General features: G+C 39.7%; 1 protein-coding gene across 5 annotated transcripts in view; it reads left to right on the top strand.

Annotated features, from left to right (window-relative positions):
• The window catches only part of LOC309663210 (uncharacterized protein), a gene marked incomplete at its 5' end in the record, with an annotated part of 569,151 nt that overhangs the window by 3,421 nt on the left and 543,572 nt on the right, over window positions 1-22,158 (top strand). For all 5 annotated transcript variants that reach the window (XR_014265149.1, XR_014265150.1, XM_082466830.1 and 2 more), the window contains one exon: window positions 4,243-4,432. Coding sequence is in view for 1 of the 5 variants with exons in the window: in XM_082466830.1 (XP_082322956.1) it covers window positions 4,243-4,326 (84 nt within the window). The remainder of the gene's footprint in view (window positions 1-4,242; window positions 4,433-22,158) is intronic.

The raw sequence follows: 22,158 nt of genomic DNA, 5'->3' as shown, positions 1-22,158 counted from the left end.
GGGTGCTTTGCAGATAGATGCCAGATGTGGCATCTCCTTGGCCGCATGCAGACAGCAGAACTGTAAGTGCTGGTTGCTTCTTTGGCATACACCTCAGACTGCTCTGCACAGGTGCCTGAGGAGACCTAAACAAGGCTGCTCATGGCCAGAGGTAGTAGCCCAAAGGGCTCTGGCTGCCCCTGACTGCTCTCAACTGCCCCATGCAGGAGGGGTCAATTTCTCACTTACATTCAGGACACCAGCACACCAAAGTCCACCAGTTGGGAAGCTCTGTCTGTATTGTGTGCCTCATTTTATGAATGAGGAAGCTGTTTTACAGGTCAAGGAGTTGATTTTTTTTCCCAAAATTAAGAGCAAATATGACAGAGTCAGAACTGAAAGAAAGAAAAGAGAAATTGAAAATATTTTGGACAGGAGGAGGGTAATTCTTAGAAGGGAGGAATTGTAATATACTATAAGCTTTGTTATCTGCCACTATATTCAGAACATGCTAATAGCTTTATTTTTCTAAATTCTTGATTTTTAAATGAGTATATGAAGTAAAACACAAAACAAAACAAACATCTCTCCCTCCAAATCCTATTACACAGATTTGACTGCAGTCAGTGTAACTTGGTACATACGCTTTTACATTCTCTTCTAGGCCTAATCAAAGCTTTAAGTATATATAAATGTGTATACATAGCCATATCTGTTTCATTATAGAACATATAAAACTATCCGGATTGATCTGAAATTTCCTTTTTACCACCCACTTACCAAACCAGTCATTTATTGAACTCTTACTATGTGCCAGGAGATGCTGGCTGCTGGAAATTCATCATGGTCACTCACATTATTGAACACTTACCCTGTACCTTGCACTGTTGTAAGCACCTTATGTTCTTGATCTCACTTAATTCTCATAACAACCTTAGGAGTAGGCCTTATTGTTATTGTCATTTTTATTAGGTGAGTAAACTAGGGCTTAGGAAGTTGAATAAATTGACCAGGGTCATATAGCCTCTACAACTAAGGAGATGAGGTAGAATGTCATGTCATAGCTGTATTTACATTTTAATATTCTTAGAAGTAACAACATTTTCTTAAAAGATTTTCTGTCATGCATTTGTCATGTTCGCTACCTTTTTTCATCATGTCTCCAGAGACTGGATGGCTCATAGTAAGCAATTCATTTATTTGTTGTTGAATAAATAAGTGAATGAACAATGAATGAAATTTTTGGGTCCCCTTCAGTGCTCTGCAGGACCTACTGTATAATTTGTGGGCCTACTGCAAAATGAAAATGCAGGACCCCTTCCTCAAAAATTATTAAAAATTTCAAGACAGTGACACCTGAGCATTAAGCCAAGCCAGGACCCTTATGAATGCAGGGCCCTGTACAACCTTGATGCTGGCCCTGGTGCCTAGGGTAGTGCCCTGTCTAGAGCAGGCTCTCAGTCTCTTTTGGATGATTTATTCATTTTTCATTTTGTGATCTACCTCCACTTCCTCATCAGCCACTCATTTCTTATGTGTTCAGAATCTAGTTTCTGTCCCAAGTTATGGAAATTCCTTCTCCAAAGTCACAAAAGACTATCTAGCTGTCAAATTAATTTCCCTATTCTTAATGTTAATCCTCCTGTTTTAGTCATTTCAGGATGCTTTAACAAAATATCATTGACTGGGTGAACTAAAAAACAAACATTTATTTGTCACAGTTCGAGAGGCTGGGAAGCCTATCAGCATGCTAGCATGATCAGATTCTGGTGAAAGCCCTCTTCCTGGTTTGCAGATGGCTGTCTTCTCACTGTGTCTTCATACGGCAGAGAGAGGGGGACAGAGAGAGAACCAGTGAGAGCGTGAGCACTAGCTCTCGTGTTTCTTCTTTATAAGGACACTAATCCCATTATGGGGACTTTACCTTCATGACCTAATTACCTCCTAAAGGCCCACCACATTGGGATTAGGATCTCAGCAAATGAATTTTGGGGAGACACAAGCATGCAGTCTATAACACCTCCCTAACCCAGGGATTGATATTACTGCCTATCCCTCCTTTTGGTGTTCTCCTCTCTTGTCTTTGTTAAGAACATTGATTCTCTTTTTCAGTACTGTCTCTGCTTCCTTTTGGAGCCTTCCCTCTTTCATTGTCTTCTCCCTCCCATAAGGTTTTGTTAACACTGAGGTATGGAACCTCTGGAGGAACTTTGTGAAGTGTACCCATTGCTCTCCCTGGAGTGGCCACTTTCCCTGGGAAAAATGTGAATGGTGTACATGCCTGAGAACCCTCAAGGAATTTGTACATGCCTCCTGGGAGGCTGAAGTAGTGGTCAGGTCTGATTAGTGTTTTGAGATGATGGGATGAATCACACCCTCCTCCCAACACACACACACACACACACACACACACACACACACACACACACACACACCATGGATAGGTGATTTAAAAGGTGAGGAGGTAATTTGACACTAGAAATATTAATGAATCATACAATCATACAATGACTATGCTCTCTCTCAGATCTCAACTTGGAAATTTGAAAGGGCTAAAATCTTTGTAGCAAGTCTTTTACATATGACTTCCCTGTATTTCCCTAGTCACATCTTTTGGGATGGATATCTGTAATTTTGTCTGCCTAGTATCTAGTTCCCTTCAGGGTTCTAGTAATAGTGCTCTGACTTTCTTATGGAACCACCCACTTCTCTTTCTTATACGATATGGTTCAGGGGGAACTGATCCCACCCCTGACCACAGGGGCAGCATTTGACTTAGGCCTGGCCAATTAGACCATTGTGTCCTCTAGCTTCGGTAACTGGTTCAAGATTGGGCAAGTGTCTTATCATTCAGTGATTCATTTATTCTCTCAACAAATATTTATTGAGCACCAGCCATGTGCCTGGTAATGTTTTAGGTGCTAGGGATACATCACGGGGGAAAAAAAAGACAAAAGTTCTTGCCTTCATGGAGCTTACATTCAATTGAGGGAGGCAGACAATAAAATAAATCAATAAATAATATAGGATATTGCAAGGTGATAAATGGATGCTGTGGAGCAAAACAAAATAAGGAAGTTGGTAGGGAGTGCTGGGAGAGGAAGGAGAACATGCATTTGGATGGTCCAAGATGGCCTAACTGAGAAGGTTGATGTTTGAGCAAAAACTAGAAGGAGATGAGTGATTGAACACTGGACATTTGGGGGAACAGGAAATAAAGAATAAGGAAGAGAGGATAGCAAGTTCAGTGACCCTGAAGCAGATTCACATCTGGAGTATTTGAGCAAGGAAGCCAGTTTGCTAAAAGCAGAGTGAGTGAGAGGTTAAAAGAATTGGAGTAAGGTCAGAGGTAATAGGAGGTATGATCTTACAAGAATTATAGGACTTTGCAAGAATTTTGGTTTTTACTATGACAGGAGAATCCATTGGATAGTTTTGAGCCTTAAGTTCTTACAGGATCACTCTGAACTCTTTGTCAGGTAAATCACTTATCTCTGTTTCATTAAGATCTGTTTCTGGGGTTTTATCTTATTCTTTCATTTGGAACATATTTCTCTGTTTCTTCATTTTCCATGACTCTCTGTGTTGGTTTCTGTGCACTAGATAAAACACCCACCTCTCCCCGTCTTGAAGGAGTAGTGTTGTGTAAGAGATGAAACTTATTGTTCAGTCGGCCCTAGCTCTTGGTGTCTTTTAAACCTTAGTGATTGTCTAAGCAGTCTTCATTGTTCTTAGTGGATGAGGGTATGCCAAGACTTGTCAGTGTTCCAAAGGGGAGTATCTCAGTCATCACCTAGATGCAGGCTGATTGGATGGTGGACCTTCAGGCAGTAACTCTTAGAGTATGCAAATAGGCCTCTTTCAGGGAAAGTCTGGGAGATGGTCATTTCTGTCTACTCCTTCTGCACTGAGCCCTGGGAGGATGGCTGGTTAAGAACTGTTTGTTTGCTACACTTTACAGGATCACTCTAGTTGCTTGTTGAGAATGGATTATAAGGGGGCAAGAATAGAAGTAGTGATACTCATAAGATTATTGGAGTACTTCAGTTTAGATACGACGGTGTCTTATACCTGGGGGATAGCTAAGAAGTTGATGAGAAATGGTTAAATTCTGGATATGTTTTGATGGTAGAGCCAACAAGATTTCCTGTCAGACTGAACATGTGGCGTGAGAGAAAGAAAGGAGTCAAGGGTGAGTTAATGAGTTATTACACTCAAAGATAGAGTTAATGAGTCTAAATTCTGAATCTTTTGTTTAAACAGTTGGAAAGAGAGACTCTTTTCAATGTGGCTGCTGAAATGAAAGGAGGAAGTCTGCAGTTTCTTATTGCCTCCTTATCATCATGAGGAAAAAGCCAGCGCAAGAATGGAGCAAACTGGGAGCGAAGCAGAACCAATAGATCACAAGCACAGAACCAAGTCCTGATGACATTGTTTGCGCTCCTTGATCCAGGTAGGCTCAAGGCAGGATCTGCCCCTTGATGTTTCAGTTACAAGAGCCTAAGTTCTTTTTGTACTTAAGCAAGTTGGATTGGGTTTCTGTTACTCGGGGCAAAAGAGCCCCAACTAATATACCCCAGGAATAGAGCAAAGGTGTATATCTTTCAGGTGAAAAGTGAACCAGCAAGACGATGAGGCTTTACTCCTCCTCAGAGGATAAAGAGCCTCATCCTCTGCCCCAGGCTGAAACGCCTTGAGAAAGAAAGGGTAAGAGACCACTAGGGCCTGCAGAGGCCTTTCTTAAGACTACTCTTTTGGGGGAATTCCCTGGTGGTCCAGTGGTTAGGACTTGGTGCTCTCACTGCTGGGGCACTGGGTTCAATCCCTGGCTGGGGAACTAAAATCCCATAAGCATCATGGTGCAGCAAAAAAAAAAAAAAAAAAGAAGAAGAATGAAGACTACTCTTTTTGAAGAGTTCTTTGAGTTCTTTATTTTAGCCAAGACAGACAAAGAACTAGAAACCCTGTGGAAGGAAGGGCACAGGGTTGTGCAATTTTCTGAGCTGAAGGAACAAAAGAGCGATGGGACAATTCCCTTCCCAAGTCCTTCTGATTATCATAGAGATTCCCTGAGGAGTGTCTCAAATAAATCTGCCTCATATCTTCCTTAACATGGCACCTTGCCTTGCCTCTGCTGCCAGCCACCTCTATGAGAACGTCATCCACACAGCACTGCAGTCTTCTGAGGGACCACCCTCAGCTCTGAGGGTGCACTGTGGGCTGTGGTACAGTGGTGACAGGCTGGGAGAATGGCCCTCTCCCCAGCTCTGTTACACTTGCACCAAGTTTCACAAAGACTTTAATGAACACAGCTAAAAACCTCAATAAATAAAGCAAAGTACAAGTAATTTAATGGAAAAAATAATTTAAAAGACAGAATCTATTAAACAAAAAAACTTTAGCTTTTAAATATTTTCTTGGTTATTTTCTCCCGTTTATTCTTTTTTAAATTTAATTTTATTATTATTTTTAAAAATTAATTAATTAATTTTATTTATTTGGCTGCATCGGGTCTTAGTTGTGGCAGGTGGGATCTTTCGTTGCAGCATGCAGGCTGTTCGTTGTGGCGCGTGGGCTTTTCTCTAGTTGTGGCGCACGGGCTCCAGAGCGCGCTGGCTCAGTAGTTGTGGTGCTCAGGCTTAGCTGCCCTGCAGCATGTGGGATCTTAGTTCCCGACCAGGGATTGAACCCGCGTCCCTGCATTGAAAGGCGGATTCTTAACCACTACACCACCAGGGAAGTCCCCCATTTATTCTTCTAGATAAACTTCAGAATCACTTTGTCAGCTTCCAAAAACAAATTCCAAAAAAATTTGCTACAAAACTGTAAGTTTGAAGAGAACTGACCTCTTTGCAATAAGAAGACTTTCCATCCCAGAGCATGGAACATGGATTATATCTCAGTCAGAGACTTGAGCATATTTACAGGAGGAGGCAGCAGAGAGGGATCATTTGCAAATGCAAGAGAAAAGAAAACTGATGGATGGAATGAGATCTTAGAGGTGGGAGCAGGTGGGCTCTGGGACACAGAGGGAAGGCTTAGCCTAGACGGGGGAGTCGGTTGTCCCACTCAAGGATGGATATAGTACAAGTAAGATTGTAGATAGAACCTCAGGAAGTTGAAGGAGTACCTGCCTGATGGCCTCTGTTCTCCCTCATGAGTAAGAAACAAGGTTATCTGCAGAGATGGTTAGGGGCAGTGGAGGGTGGTAAAATTTTGAATAGATGTTGTGAAAGAACTGATTAGGTCCTCCAGAAACCCAGTTTGAACTGGGGTGGCTTCACTCTCCTTAACTGGGTAATTTCCTCCAGCATGTCTCAGTAGATTGAGAGTAAGATCAAAGAAATCAGCCAGTCAGTTTGGTCCAGGATTGGGGAGTGGAATTGGAGGCCTTAGGGAGCAAAGGAGTTGAGAGTATTAAGAGCGTGGTTGAGGTCATGGGTAATGAAGATTAGATAAAGAGGTGAAGTCTGTGATGGATTGGGAGAAAATTGAGCAATCAAATTAAAAAAGAAGAGTGGAAATAACTGGATGAGAGAACTAGAGGGATCAAAGGTTGTGATCAGGTGGGATACATATCAGAGGTGGAGGAGTCCTCTGTGATGACCGGCTGTGTGGCCGGCTGAAGTGGAGGGGAGATGATGCCTTCTCAGGTGAGGGGGTCAGGGAAATGTGAAGCCAGAGTGTTAGGTTAGTTGGACAAGGACACTGGATTTAAAGGGTTAAATGAGATAATATGCATGAGTGTGCTTATGATACACACACTGCCTACATGACATTCCACTAGATGCGAGGGCTTTGGAAAGCCTCAGGTCTTCAAAGGAGACCACGACCCAGTAGAGTGCTGGTACTGATGTCTGGTTAATGAAATTCATATCCCATCCTACATGAATGGTAGGTAGAACTGCAATACTAGGGCAGGAGGGGCTCAGAACTGGAGAAGCTGAGGGTGAATTGTCAGCTCCAGTCCTGGGAGCAAGTCACAGAGTTTTGAATGGATCTGGGAGGAATCTCAGCATGAAATGGGAGTCAAATGTTAGGAAGGAACTAGGCAGATGGAGTGAGAGGAAGGAGATGGGAGCCCTAGAAAGAAGATGGACTTAATTTTGGTGAACAGGTTCCCCAGCACAGGATTACTTTCATGCAACTGGGAGTGCCCCGAGTAACAACTTGGATCTGGCATTTCTTACTGTGATATCTTGGTAGCTATCACTGGCCAGCCCTCAGTTTTATCTTTATTTCTCAAGCTCGCCAATACCACCACTACCTGTACTACCCTAATTTTGATTTATTTTAGTTTTAACTACACGCAGCAACCTGGCTTCTATGTGGCTGAGAAAGGTCAGTGCACACACAAAATGAAAATAGTACGAAGTGTAAGACTGTAAGAAAAAGAATTTTTTTTGGGGGGGGGGGTGTTGCCGTCAGTACAGTTGGTCTCAGCTTTTGGAAGAAAGTCATCTGATTGAAAGAAATGAGATTAACACCCGAATTGACTGGCAGACCTTCAATTTTTCTCAGGGCTACTTTCCCCCAATCTTTTTATTATAGAAAAAAAAAAAATACCGAAAAGTTGAAAGAATTGTACAAAAATCACCTTTATACCCACCAACTAGGTTCAACAATTGATAACCATCTGTCATTTATTTTTCATCTATCTGTATAGAAATGCATTGCAAATATCATGACACTTTTCCCCTGATATAACCTGCATAACCTAAAAACAAGGACATCCTCTTATATAATCACATTACCATGGGTTTTTTATTTATTAAATGTTTTGTAATTAATTGCAGTCATTATTCCTTTTGATATTTGAATTGCCTCCAATTTGGCATCTATGTACTTTTTGTCATGCTCCCATTAGTCTTAAAGAGCTTACTTGAATTCTGTCTCAGGTACACTTGAATTTTATTAGTCAAAGCAAACTCTATAGTGGATTTTAGGCAATATGTGGAAAAGATGTGGGGATGAGGAGAGGGAGAAAGTGGCCTCTATATAGGTAGGCCAGTGGGATTGTCCTTGGACTCAGCCAGCCTAGGCTTATCTTGACCAGAGCAGTCTTCTCTTGCTTTCATCAGAGCCCCAGATTCACCAAAAGCTCCACTGTTACTCAGAATTTATTGACAGTGGGAGGCCAAAATTACTATATGAATGTTTCGCTTGTTTATAAATTAAGAACTGCCTGCTTATTTGTGTAGGAAGAATGAGGATGAATATGATTAAAATTGAAGGGAAATACTCATCAGTAGAAATATGGGATATTAAATTAGAAAAGCATGTTAATGTGTATGGTGATGAGAGACTTCTGACTGAGACCCGGAGAGAGCAGACCATGGGTCCCTCCGCACACAGAAACTTAGCTGTCCTGTGCCGTATTCCTCATGGCCTTTATGAGCTCACATTGACAAATGAGTCCCATGGCTTTGGGTTATGAGAGAGTTATATTTTAAGAAAATTTCTTGTGACAATAATACCTTGACTCAAAGCAAACATTTTCAAAGGGTGGGAATTTGGGCCACTGAGGCAAGTCAGTGGAGGAATTTGATTTTTCGACAGCGGCTCTTTCAACAAGTCACACCATAATAGCTATTCCTATTCTGCTACCTATCTCTGGCCCTCCTACAGTCTTATCACATTGAACATGTAAAAGGTAGAGAAGATTCAATTACCCTGAGTGGCAGTTATGAAATATCCTTCCTTGTAGAAGCAAGGACAAATACTTTCATGTTGCTGTGAATATAGTAATACTCAAGACATTGTTGATAGAGGATATTTAAATAACTCTCTGTGAAGGCTTAAAGAGTGGAAAAGTCATTCAGGATTGCCTGTTTTTTCAATAATCCCCAACCTCTTCACATTCTATTTGCTTAGATCCCCACTTAGATTTTAGAATATGTTTACTTTATTTGTTGCTTTTAATTTCCTCATATTTCCCTTTCTTCTGGTTCATCTGGTCCTTCTACTATCATTGCCTTAGTTAATATAGTGTCATTTGCTTCCAGCCATGAACTTTTAAAAATATGCTTTAGTCCTCCTAAATAAGGAGCTTTGGGTTTCTTGATTTAGATAAATCTTTCCAGGAGACAAAAATATGAAGGAGAGTCTGCTAATCCTACAACTATATAAAATTATATACAATCCTGGGACTTCCCTGGTGGCACAGTGGTTAAGAATCCGCCTGCCAATGCAGGGGACATGGGTTTGAGCCCTGGTCCTGGAAGATCCAACATGCCGAGGAACAACTAAGCCCGTGCACCACAACTACTGAGCCCATGCTCTAGGGCCCACGAGCCACAACTACTGAGCCCACGTGCCGCAACTACTGAAGCCCATGGGCCTAGAGACTGTGCTCTGCAACAAGAGAAGCCACTGCAATGAGAAGCCCGTGCACCGCAACGAAGAGCAGCCCCTTCTCGCCCCAACTAGAGAAACCCCGCATCTAGCAATGAAGACCCAACGCAGCCAAAAATAAAGTAAAAAAAAAAATATATACAATCCTAGAAGGAAATTACTTTGTAAATTAATCAAGGAGGTGGGTTTGACAGGTTCAAATGTAATTCAGGTGTTCCCTCTCTCTCCTTTGCTGTATGGAGTAGCTGAAGTGGTGCCTTCCCCAGCTCTGGTTCCCTTTCATCTCAGAGCTCTGCTCAAATAAAGTCTGTCTCTGCAAAAGGGATTTTGGTGTGAGCGGCTAAGTCACTTCTCCTACCCCCACGTTATTAAATATACATGGAAGAAGCCATGTACTAAGAAAAGTGCTTTTATGTACAGCTATTCAGCTGAGCAAACAAAACAAGCTGGTTACCACTGCAGCATGTCTCAGGCACATTCTTTAACCTCCAAAAGTATACATAAAAATTAGAAAGCAAAATAAAAAGAGTAGTGTAGGAAGAGACATATGAAGCTTTAGGGGTGGGCATGACGCTCTACTCCCTTAATGGACATTTTTTCTGGCATTTTATTTATTTGTTGGTTTATTTATTTTTATTGTGGTAAAATACATATAACATAAAACATGCCATTTTAACTGTTTTTAAGGTACAACTCAGTGACATTAATTATATTCACAATGTTGTGTAACTATCACTGCTATCTATTACCAAAAAGTTTCTATCACTGCAAGCAGAACTCTGTACCTACTAAGCAATGACTCCCCCTTCCTCCTCCTCCCAGCCCTGGTAACCTCTAATCTATTTTCTGTCTCTATGAATTTATCTGTTATTTTAAAAAGATGAATTTTGGTGGCTATGTAGATGGGAAATGGCTTAAGGAATGCATGAGAACAAGACTTAACTCTTTTCCTTCAGGTAATTTAATGGGATAATATTTTGAAAACCATTATTGTGACTTTCTCTTTTGCTTTTCTCAGAACATAATTTCTGCTCTGTGTGGCAGAGGTGCTGATCTAGCTGGCAGAACTGGGAGATTAGGGTTTGAAATGGAAAGGGCACAAAAAGAAAAAGCTACATGATACTCACCTCTGAAAGCCTCTGAAAGCAAAAATAGTGTTATACATGTTGGTGGCCTTGCAAGCTGTGTTTTTAAGAGAGGATTTTTCCAAATTTCTTTAATATTCACTGAATCAGGAGGGACCAGCTCACAAAGTGCTGCGGTATAGAGAGGATACTCTTCTGTTCGTATTAACAAACCCACAAGTCTTGCTGCTCAATAGCAAAAAGAGGGGGAATAGTTAGGTTAAGGTTGCCTGCAAGTAACAAAAATACTCCAGATAATAGTAGACGAGGGAGAAGTTTATTTCTTTATCATGTTCCTGAAGTCTTTTTAGTTCACAAGGTTGTCAGTCCAAGACTGGCATGGCATTTCATGAGACTTGAGACTTGACTTAGGCTCCTCTGTCTTGCTGTCTGCTGTGCTTCATGCCAGAAAGTAAATCTGCATTGCAGCCAGCAGGCAGGAGGAAAGGGGGAAGGAAGGATACATCACCTTCCTTTAAGGATACTTCCTATAAATTGCACACACAATGTGTGTTCATATCACAGGGGCAAGACTTAGTCACATGGCCATAACTAACTGCAAGGGGGCCAGAAAATGGGAGCTCTGTCATTATGGAAGAAGGGACATTCAGATATTTGGGATAATTCGCACTTTATGCCACAGAAAGAGAGGTCGTTTGAAGAATGAAACTTTAAGATGGAGGGGAGTACTGAGTGGAAGGTCATAATGGGGGGCTCTGGGCAGCCCAAGGGCAACTCCGGGGGAGGTTATTGAGTGTCAGGAGTGGGTTCATTCTGAGAACATCAAGAGGCTCGGAAATGGGTCTTGCTAGCTGAGAATGTAACAAAGAAGTGTTCTTGATGGGAATTCCCTGGCGGACCAGGACCACTGGTTAAGACTCCACGCTCTTGCTGCCGAGGGTCCCGGTTCAATCCCTGGTCAGGGTCCCGGTTCAATCCCTGGTCAGGGAGCTAAGATCCCATAAGCCAAGAAGCGCGGCCAAAAATAAGAGGTATTCTCAGTCTTATAATCTTGGGAAGAAGACTGGTTCTGTCCTGTCTTCACCACAAACTACGTGTGAAATGGCTTCTTCCTTCAGAAAATGAGTCCCAAGGAGGGAGCGTGATGGATATCTCTCTTCATCATGCTGCCTGAAGAGCCTGGAGACAGGGATAAGGGGAGTAGGAAAGGCCTTGACCAGAATCTCTGATACAGGATGTGGACCTGTGGCCTGCTGAGGGATCTGCCTCTTGGGAGTAGCGGCAGGTTAGGGTGTATAGTTTGAGATGTGTGCACCTCTGATGCGTTCAGTTTCAGAGGGGATTCTGCTTTGCTCTGGCCTTCAATTTATTTATTTATTTTTATTTTATTTTATTTATGGCTGTGTTGGGTCTTCGTTTCTGTGCGAGGGCTTTCTCTAGTTGCGGCAAGTGGGGGCCACTCTTCATCGCGGTGCGTGGGCCTCTCACTATCACGGCCTCTCTTGTTGCGGAGCACAGGCTCCAGACGTGCAGGCTCAGTAATTGTGGCTCACAGGCCTAGTTGCTCCGCGGCATGTGGGATCTTCCCAGACCAGGGCTCGAACCCGTGTCCCCTGCATTGGCAGGCAGATTCTCAACCACTGCGCCACCAGGGAAGCCCTGGCCTTCAATTTATGACACATGGGTACAGAGGCCACATCATATAGTGATTTGCAGCAAGGATTTGGGAGCCAGACTGTCCAGATTTGAACCCCAGCACTACCCCTTACTATCCCTTAAGTAACCTGAGACAAGTTACTTAATCACTCTTAATATGAAAGGAGACAATAATACTAGTACCTGCCTCATACTACATGACTACAGGATGTAAATAAGACCAGAGATATATTATCAATATAAAGTTCAATATGGTTGGTCCTACCAAATGGAGATTGTTTGCCTGCATCTTACCAAAAAAAAAAAAAAAAAGACTTTTGGCATTCTATCTACTTTGTCCCTACAGCTTTGTGTAATGTCTCTCCTATTATGTCAGATTTCTTACTAGTAGTCCTGTTTTGTGTTTTTTTTACAAGGTTTTAAAATAAGGATTAGGTTAATTAAAACATGATATAGAAAAAACTAAAAAAAGTTAGCTATTATATATTATTATTATTATTATGACTCATAGAACAAAATGGAGAAAATGGCTGAAAAATGGAACCCTAAAGAGTCTACTTGGGCATAGAAAATAGGTGTTTATTGATTCTTCATAGATGTTGATGTAGCATGATGTGGATGGTGATAACCTATTCAACCTTTTTAAAAGTTAGTAGATGAATAAATACACTTTCAGTGTGTTATCAGTTCATACAATGGAAACAACCTTAAAGCCATAGGAAATGACAGACACAAATGGGTGAAAGCTGAGTCAATGAATTTTTTTAACAGTTGAGCAATATTAAATCCAAACAATGCTACTCTGCTGTTTATATGACAAATCTGTGCTTTTGGTTAGTCCCTTGTAGCAATTATGACAATCACAAAACTGCAAGTAGAAAACAAAGTGCAATTCAGATTGTTCTTGGGAGTAAATGTAAGAGAACAAAGCAAGACAACTAGGAAGAAATCTGACATAATAGGAGAGACAATGTAAAGGGTTGTTGCAACAAAGTAGAAGGAACCCTGAATGATCTCTCTCTCTCTCCCTTTCACTCTCTCTCTCTCACTTTCTCTCTCTCTCTCTCTCTTTTCCTTTTTGTAATATACAAGCAGTCTCCATTTGGTAGGGCTAACCTTGTTGAATCTACGATGATACCACATCTTTGGTCTTGTTTACATCCTGTAGCTTATTCATAGAGCGTGCTAACTAGCACATGCTGTGTGTTTACTTCAAGCTTACAATACCAACTGTGAATTATGTTCAGTCTAAGTATTACATGGTCTTTTAAAATTGTAGTTAGAATATTTTAAACACTATTAGATATACTAGTAAAGCCAGATTAAATTTTTTCAGTTTATAGTTCAGATTTCTTCAATTATTATTATTATTATTATTATTATTATTATTAATTTTTATATTTATTTTTGGCTGTGTTGGGTCTTATTTTAATTATCTACATGTTATAATTATATTCCTACTGTACTTTTTTTCAGCAGGTTAATTATGTCTTGGTATAACGTTCCTTAAATCAGATAATATCATATGAACCATATGAAAAGAGTAATTATAAATATTCTAATATGTTGTGATTTAGATGTAAAGCAGTTTTAATGAGTTCTGAAAATAAAATTTATATATTACTTCATTAATATTATTTTAAATTTGGATTTATCTTAAGCATTAACTAGCACTATTAGGGATAAGACAATTTTTTTTTTTTTAGAAGTTTTTAAAAATTAATTTATTTTTGGCTGTGTTGGGTCTTCATTGCTGCGCATGGGCTTTTCTCTAGTTGCAGCGAGTGGGGGCTACTCTTCGTTGTGGTGCGTGGGCTTCTCATTGCGGTGGCTTCTCTTGTTGTGGAGCACGGGCTCTAGGCGTGCGGGCTTCAGTAGTTGTGGCACATGGGCTCAGTAGTTGTGGCTTGCGGGCTCTAGAGCACAGGCTCAGTAGTTGTGGCACAGGGGCTTAGTTGCTCCGCGGCATGTGGGATCTTCCCGGACCAGGGCTCGAACCCGTGTCCCCTGCATCGACGGGCGGATTCTTAACCACTGCGCCACCAGGGAAGTCCCGGGATAAGAAAATTTAAAAAGCAGAAAGTGGGCTTGTGATCTGCAACAAGAGAAGCCACCGCAATGAGAAACCCGTGCACTGCAACAAAGAGTAGCCCCCGCTAGCCACAACTAGAGAAAGCTTGCGTGCAGCAGCGAAGACCCAACACAGCCAAAAATAATAAATAAATAAAATAAATAGATTTTTTAAAAAAAGCAGAAAGTACTGTTATTAAATAATAGAGCAATAAAAATGTTTTGGGGGTGTGGGAAAGAGAAGGTTCAAATACACCTAAACAGTGACTCAAACAGCCTAATAAAAAATCAATTAGTATTAAGAACCTCAAAATGTGCTAACATGTTCATAACACTTGGTTCCATGTATGAGGAAGAATTGTCACAAATTTTGATCCCCCAATTTGAAATAATTTTGAGTTCTTCTCCTTTTGGCTAAAAAATGACCTTGATTTCTCAATTCTGAAATTACACATTCCTTAGTCTAGACCTTATAGCAAGTAACAAAGACAAACTGGGCACATACTGGTGTAACTACTAAAGTTAGAATTGTATTAGGTAGTTAACCTGAGTTAAGTTTCTAAAATGTAAAAAAGTGACTCTCCTTCGATGAGTTTTGCTATTTGCTGACAGGTAAAACAGTGTTACATGGTGTAGACGATCGGGTAGGTAATCACATCTTCAGCTGGTGGGTGCTCAGTGCTCCACTGAATCAGACCCCCAGCCTTCCTGGGTCTCCAGTCTGCTCTCAGGAAGCACTTTGGGTCAATTAATACCAGGCTAGGTACTCAAATCATTGTTCCCAGTAAACTAGCAACATAGAGCCTTGTAAACCAATCCCTTGGGTGGCCTATGAAGTCCTTTCCAGTGCTGCTTTCTCCTAACTGCCTGTCATAGATCAAGCCAGCACTACAGGCAGTCACTGTGGTTTTAGCTATCCCCAGTGGTTTTAGCCTCAGCCCTACCCTTTTTGTGTTCTTTTGGCTGGTCTAATAATTAAATTGACACAAGACATTAACAGGAGGAAAAAATGTTAATTTGTATGTATGGAGGTCTCATAGAAATAGGATCCCCAAAAAGTTTAAAAGCAAGAAGGTTTTATACTTTTTAGACAAAGAAACAAATTTGTGAGGAGTTGACTAGACAAAGAAACTTAGGCTTGGGTGTTTAATTAGTGAAGAATCTGAGTTTGGGCTTGGGGTAGTAAATTAGTAAAGAAGTAACAAGGTTTGTTTATATAGGCTTCTTAGCCCTGAATTCCCTATCTCTGGTGATAAGGATGTCTCTCTGCCTCCAGATGCAGGGAGTATACCTTTCACGTGGGAGATTTATTTTCTGTTTTCAGAGGGTCAAGGTGTCCTTCTTGTATTGGCTGTCTCTTAAGTAACTTTAATTCAAAATAACCAGTATGCCACCTTGGCATATTTTGGGGCAACCTGCCCCGAGCTCCAACACCACCAGTCTCTGGTATTTGTTATAGCAGCCTGAACTAAGACAGACAAACATAATCTAACAATGTTATTTAAAGATTTCTCTCCCTTGATATTTGATGATTTTAACAAATTTGCATTGGATTGACGTGTAAGCATGAGTGTATTACTTACTCTCTAGGGGCCTCAGTTCTTTTGAGTTACTATAATTTACTTTGTAATAATGAAGTTCCATATACATTCAAACCCATCCAAAAAGAATTGCCTGATTGGATTACAGAAAGGATTCTACACCTCAGGTGTTTCAGTTAATTCACTGTTGCTATGATGATATTTTTCTCCTCTAATTCCCTTTATATTATTTATGAAATTTTATTATAATAGAATTTAGAATATTAGATCTGGAAGAAATATTAGAAATTATGTGGTCCAACTCCCTTATTAATTTATTCCATATTTTGTTCTTTTGGTTATTGATATATTACTGAGGTGGCAAGAAGGAATAGGAAAAATCTGGGACTATGTAAAATGAAGCACTTTTTGGAGAAGGAATGAAACTCAAGTGAGGCCTCATCTTTATTGATGAAACTTTATTCATTTACACCGTAATTATTAACTGAATATTTATACAGGATAGATTTTTGTTTTAATTTGTATTACTTAAATCATACTATTCACAGATATGAAATAAGATCATCATGTTTACAGCAAATAAAAGCAACTTTTAGGTGATTCTCCTACCTTCATAATGAGCCTCGAATATACATAGATATTAAATATATCATTGATGTTGAGTATTTTTTATATATAAATCTGAAAAGCTTGCTTAAGTCTTACTATAATTTTTTTTAAAGCTTGACTTTGATTTTTGTTTTAATTTTTATTGGAGTATAGTTGCTTTACAATGGCGTATTAGTTTCTACTGTACAGCAACGTGAATCAGCTATACATATACATATATCCCCTCTTTTTTGGATTTCCTTCCCATTTAGGTCACCACAGAACATTGAGTAGAGTTCCCTGTGCTATACAGTAGGTTCTCATTAGTTATCTATTTTATACATAGTATCAATAGTGTTTATATGTCAATCCCAATCTCCCAATTCATCCCACCCAAGTCTTACTATAATTTTTGAAGATTCTTTATGCTATTTGATAACAAAAGGTGTATTTCTATAATATATTCCTTAATATGGCAGTGCTCTGATGGACAAGACACCATCTCAGCTAACAACAGTGTGTGTTCTGAAGTCCTCAAGCTAGAGTTCCATGTCAAATGCTTCAGTTTTGTTCATGTTTTAGTGATGGCACACCTTTGAGAACTGAAACAAGTCTTTTAGCATAGTGATGGAAAGGACAGACACAAGGCTATTTTTAGTTGCCAAGAACATCATATTCTAGCCAACACATTTTTTTACATGGTAGTATGAGCCAAGTCTGAGGGTGTCATTAAAGTATCCCTTAATGTGTGGAGCAAAGATTGTTTTTAAATAGTGTTCATAAAGTCAAATTCCTAAATAGTAAAAAAATTTAAAAATAGATATCTAAAATTTCAAAAAAAGTTTTGCTCATTCCTTTGAGAACCTGTTTCACTAGAGTTAAGTAATTCTCAGGTAAGAAAGTTACAGCCATCTCGCCCATTCCTGGCTCTCTGTCAATTTCAACCTTAGACTCTGTGCTATTTCCTGTACTGTGAGCTTGAATTTCTAGGCAATAAAGATAAGGTAGGAACAGGGTGGCTTCTCATTTCCACCCATATTTAAAAACTCAGAGGTGGATGGAAACTTATGTAGATTAAGAGCTTACTAGTTGACAACAGTCCTTGCATACCTTATTTCAATTAATCCTTTTATATGCCATAAGTAGGTTTATTATCTCCATTTTAGAGACTAGGATGCCATGGGTCAGAGAAGCTAAGTAATTTGCCTAAGATCATATAGCTAATAAGAGTAAGATAGGAGCAGAAAGATCTGACTGGAGACACAGAGAGTGTTTGGTGAAATGTCTCACTCCATAAGCAGCTCACCCCAGTCTTTCTCCTTGGTCCTGCCACATGGACAGTAGCAGTAGTAATAGCTTAGGCAGCCCTGGACCTCTGTGCAGGATGAAGACAGCTGCCTAATTTTTTGAAATAAAGGCCATGGCTTGCCCAGTATACTTCAAGCAAAATGCCATAAAAAATTTAAGGTATAATATTGAATTCCTTCTTTCATTAGCAGTTTTATAGTGAAAATTCTCCATATTAGCTCATTCTGCAGGGCCATGTGGGGCACCTGTACCGCGGCTACTTTCTCTTCTGGTGACCTCATAGAAGCCTTACAGGCTTATTTTTGTGCTTTCAAACCTTTCTCCATTTGGTTCTCTCAATTAACAGGCAACTCGTTTCTTAAGACTCAGAATTGGCTTTCAGTAAAGATTCTTTTTCTTCCAAAGTGGTGTGAAATTTAGATGCTCATTGTGTTTTGCTCATCTAATTAGATGTGTGAGTTAAGGGGTATAAAATAAGCCACTAGCTACTTTCTCACAAGAGACAATAAATCTCTCAAATTGAAAAGCAAAACGGCATAAATTGTAATCAAAATAGTGTACGATATCATTTCATGCCAGAAGAATGAATTACTTCCAAGGGCTCTCCCTGAGAAATTAGGCTGGGAAATTGGCTAAATCCTCAAATTCTCTCTACTTCTTCATCCACAAGAGAAACAAAACAGGTATTTTGCAGTACACAATTTAAAGTGAAGCTATAATTATCACCTAGTACCTCTCACCATGTAATGTAATTACATTCCTTACCATGTAATTCTTCACACCATTCTGCTTTGATACTTCTCTGCTCAAAATATTCTCTGCAGTATAAGCCAATGAATGTCAATAATCAATTCCTTGGCTAGATTACATGATAGGATAACAAAACAAAGCCTTTGTTGCTGCACAACAGAGCCTTTGATTCCTCATCCGAAGTATATGTATCCACTCACCCCAAATGCCAGTATGTCATCTGCAGTCAATAAGCAGTACTGACACCACCCCTAGAAACTTGTTGGAAGGCCTTCAGGCCTAAACAGAGCAGGGCCTGTCCGCTGCTTTCAACTACTTACAGCAAGATTTGCAATTCTGCATTTTCTGGGGACAACCCCCTTTCTAGACCATGCTCTGGCTTCCTGGGACCTTTTATTATATATACATTATATATAATTACATATATATATAATGTAATACAATAGATATATAATGTATTACTTTTTTTATTATATATAATATACATTATATATAATAATTATAGATACACATTATATATACATTGTATAATTACATATATATACATTACTTTTATTATGTATATAATATATAAAAATTACATATATATATAAAATGTAATACAATATATATATAACGTATTACATGGAAAACAGAGAAGCCAGTTCCCACTGCTCACTCATCCCTATATGGTAGCTGGCCAGAAGGGGTGCCTCTTTATCTTAGACTATAACGTAATTCTATTTAAGTGAGCAAAGATCCTTGTGCTACGCAAGTAGAATGAAAGCTGGGGCATTCCATTTGATTACTGTAATGAACATATCATGGTGCTTTTGAGAATTCAGTGAAAGACTTCTCAGAGAACATGGGAGATGGTCTTCTTGTCCTCTGAACCTTATGATAGATTATGTCAGAGACATACACCTCCTCAGATTCCCCCTGCCCCTGCAGAGCTGGTTGCTTTATCTTAGCCACAAACACAAGTGACTGACTGCTCTAGGGCCTGCATGAGTCTGCTGCCTGGGGCTGGCCAGTCACTTGTCTGGGATATTGGCTCTTCCGGGCTGCTGCTGTGCCAATCATTTGGAGTTTCTGGCTCCTCCTACCACTTTGAGACTTGGATGAAACCCCACACTAAAGAGCATGGTATCTGGCTTCCCAAATGGCTGCCAAAGAATCTGGATGATGCAATGCAGTGGGCTGGATGTTAACTCACATGGGATGAACTTTGATCGATACAAATAGGAGAGTGTGGCAGATCAGTCATCACCCTCCTTCCTCCCTTTCATTAACTGACTATCCCATGGCATAGTTTTTCCATACAGCCTTCCTATGCATAGCTTTCCATTCTTTCCTGCCTCTCCTCCCTTTTTTCTCACTCTCACTGCCCTGGGTTTACACCTACCAAATAAAGCAAGAGCACTCAATTTCCCTCAGACTTTGTTTTCTAGTAAACTGGGCTAAAACATAGGCCTGCTATATGAATCAGAAAAAATAAAATTCTAAGAATGTGTAAGGTACAAATGCAGGTGGTCTTAGGAATAACTGATATAGACCTATTTTTATACCAACATCTTCAAATTGCATGCATGATAGCTAATTATTTCAATGTGATTTTAGGGACACTATGGCACTTAGATGTAAATTTCATCTCTTTTTTTTTTTTTTTTCCCCTCAGACTCCCAAGACCCTTCCTTTTTATCCTAATTAACCAAGAATTTATTGAGAATCTAGTGTATGTGAAGCACTATGCAAAGCTTTGGAAACATTTAAAGGTCTTAAGCCTTATCTGTCCTCTATCCTCATAATATAGTTAGGACAGGGAGATAATATACAAGTACTGACTTGTGTGGTCTGGATTAAAGTGCTGTGCCTCAGAGAAATGGGGACATAATTGAAGGTTTCAAGTGTCTAGGAAGGTTTCATGATGGAGATGAAACTTGAATGACATTTTAAAGAATTGATAATATCTGAATTATTAGAGGGGAGACAGAGACCAGGAGGTGAGCATTTCAAATCTGAGTGAAGGCATGCAGACTGTGTCTGGCACTTGTGATGCACTCACTACTCCTGCATTCTTCATAACAGAATCCCTGGGGGGTTATGGACCCTCTAAAACTCACCTCTAGAACCCAGGTTAATCTATGATATACAAAGATTCATAACTTGACAATTTTCTTAACACAGTAACAACAAGAAAATACAAAATGAAGCAGAATTTAAACTCCAAATCTGGATCTTCAAACAGGCAAAAATTCTGAAAAGGGCCCTCTAAATTTTATTAATAAAAATAAACATTTCTGATGGAAAGGTACCTTCTTGATAACCTGGATGCTTAAGAGTGAATAAAGTAATACATAGTAAGTAGCATAGTCAGACTTACAGGATAATTTACACACGAGTGAAAACTGAGATAATAATTCACATTAGAGTAATATTGAATTATGGGATATTCTGAGAATAAGTGAATTGAACTTTTGACAAAAGATAGTCTAGGCCGTTATCTAACATTCAAGTATGTGACCTAATAAATTTTTGTTGATCTGGGAGCAAAATTCAAGAATTTAATTTTACTTGAGGACAGTTTATTAGTTGAGAACTCACAATTCAGCATAAAAAACCCTACTTGAATTTAAATCATTGAATTCAATATAATTATGAAACTTAAAGAACATTTTATGAAGGAAGGGAAAATAGAAAAATTCCTAAAGACTCTATGAAAAACTCTCATCATTAAGGGGATAGATTGTGTTCCCAGACCATCAGCTATCTCCTTCCTCTCTTTTCTTGAGTGTAATTAAAATTTCAAAAATTCAGTATATGAAGTATACACTGGTAAACTGATATGATGAAGGAATTTGCTTCAAAATACTCCAGGGAAAAAAAGTTGGGAGAGGAGTGGAGATGAGGATCATGTGATAGGTGGTAGGTCATGAAGGTCCATTATTCCTTCTCTTTTCTTTTGTACATATTTGAAATTTTTATAATATAAAGTTCTTATAAAATCTGATATATTTTCAGTAGATGACAACTGATGAATCAGATCTAAATTTTCTTTGTTTTCTTCAAGGGGTTTATAAATATCCATTAATTATTTTGTTTCAGCTAAATATATCCTGTTATTAGGGGTGAGTAAGGCAGAGGAAGGGATAGGTTTGGCAGGAGAGGTGATGGGCTAGAGTTGTTAGATATAAGGAAAACAAGAAGCAGCTTTGAAGACAGTTTACAGGAGTCAATAACTGATTTGATTAGAGGTGGGGGTTGAAGTTTCTGCAATTGAGTAGATGATGGCACCACTAATTCCTGAGAATGTAGAGATAAGATAGGGCTTAGGAGAGATGAAGAAAGATGTAAGAGCATGGTTTGGCTGGGCTGATTTTGAAACAGCTAAAGGGTATTCTGCCCAAGGAACATGTTTCAGTTTTTCACGTTGAAATAAAATATCACAATCCTTTTTTTTAAAAATTAATTAATTAATTTATTTATTTTTGGCTGTGTTGGGTCTTCGTTTCTGTGCGAGGGCTTTCTCTAGTTGCGGCAAGCGGGGACCACTCTTCATTGCGGTGCACGGGCCTCTCACTATCGCGGCCTCTCCTGTTGCAGAGCACAGGCTCCAGACGCGCAGGCTCAGCAGTTGTGGCTCACGGGCCCAGTTGCTCCGCGGCATGTGGGATCCTCCCAGACCAGTGCTCGAACCCGTATCCCCTGCATTGGCAGGCAGATTCTCAACCACTGTGCCACCAGGGAAGCCCCTCACAATCCTTTTGATAGGAACTACACCTTGATATTTTCAGAGGTATCCTTCCTTTTAATGGTTTTGTCTGCACAGTCGCCTGTGGGCATCCTCG

The sequence above is a fragment of the Balaenoptera physalus genome (assembly GCF_965194825.1).
Source record: "Balaenoptera physalus genome assembly, chromosome: 6".
Taxonomy (NCBI): Eukaryota; Metazoa; Chordata; class Mammalia; order Artiodactyla; family Balaenopteridae; genus Balaenoptera; species Balaenoptera physalus.
Note: the sequence above shows the minus strand (reverse complement) of the source record. Positions and strands in the feature narration are given on the sequence as shown.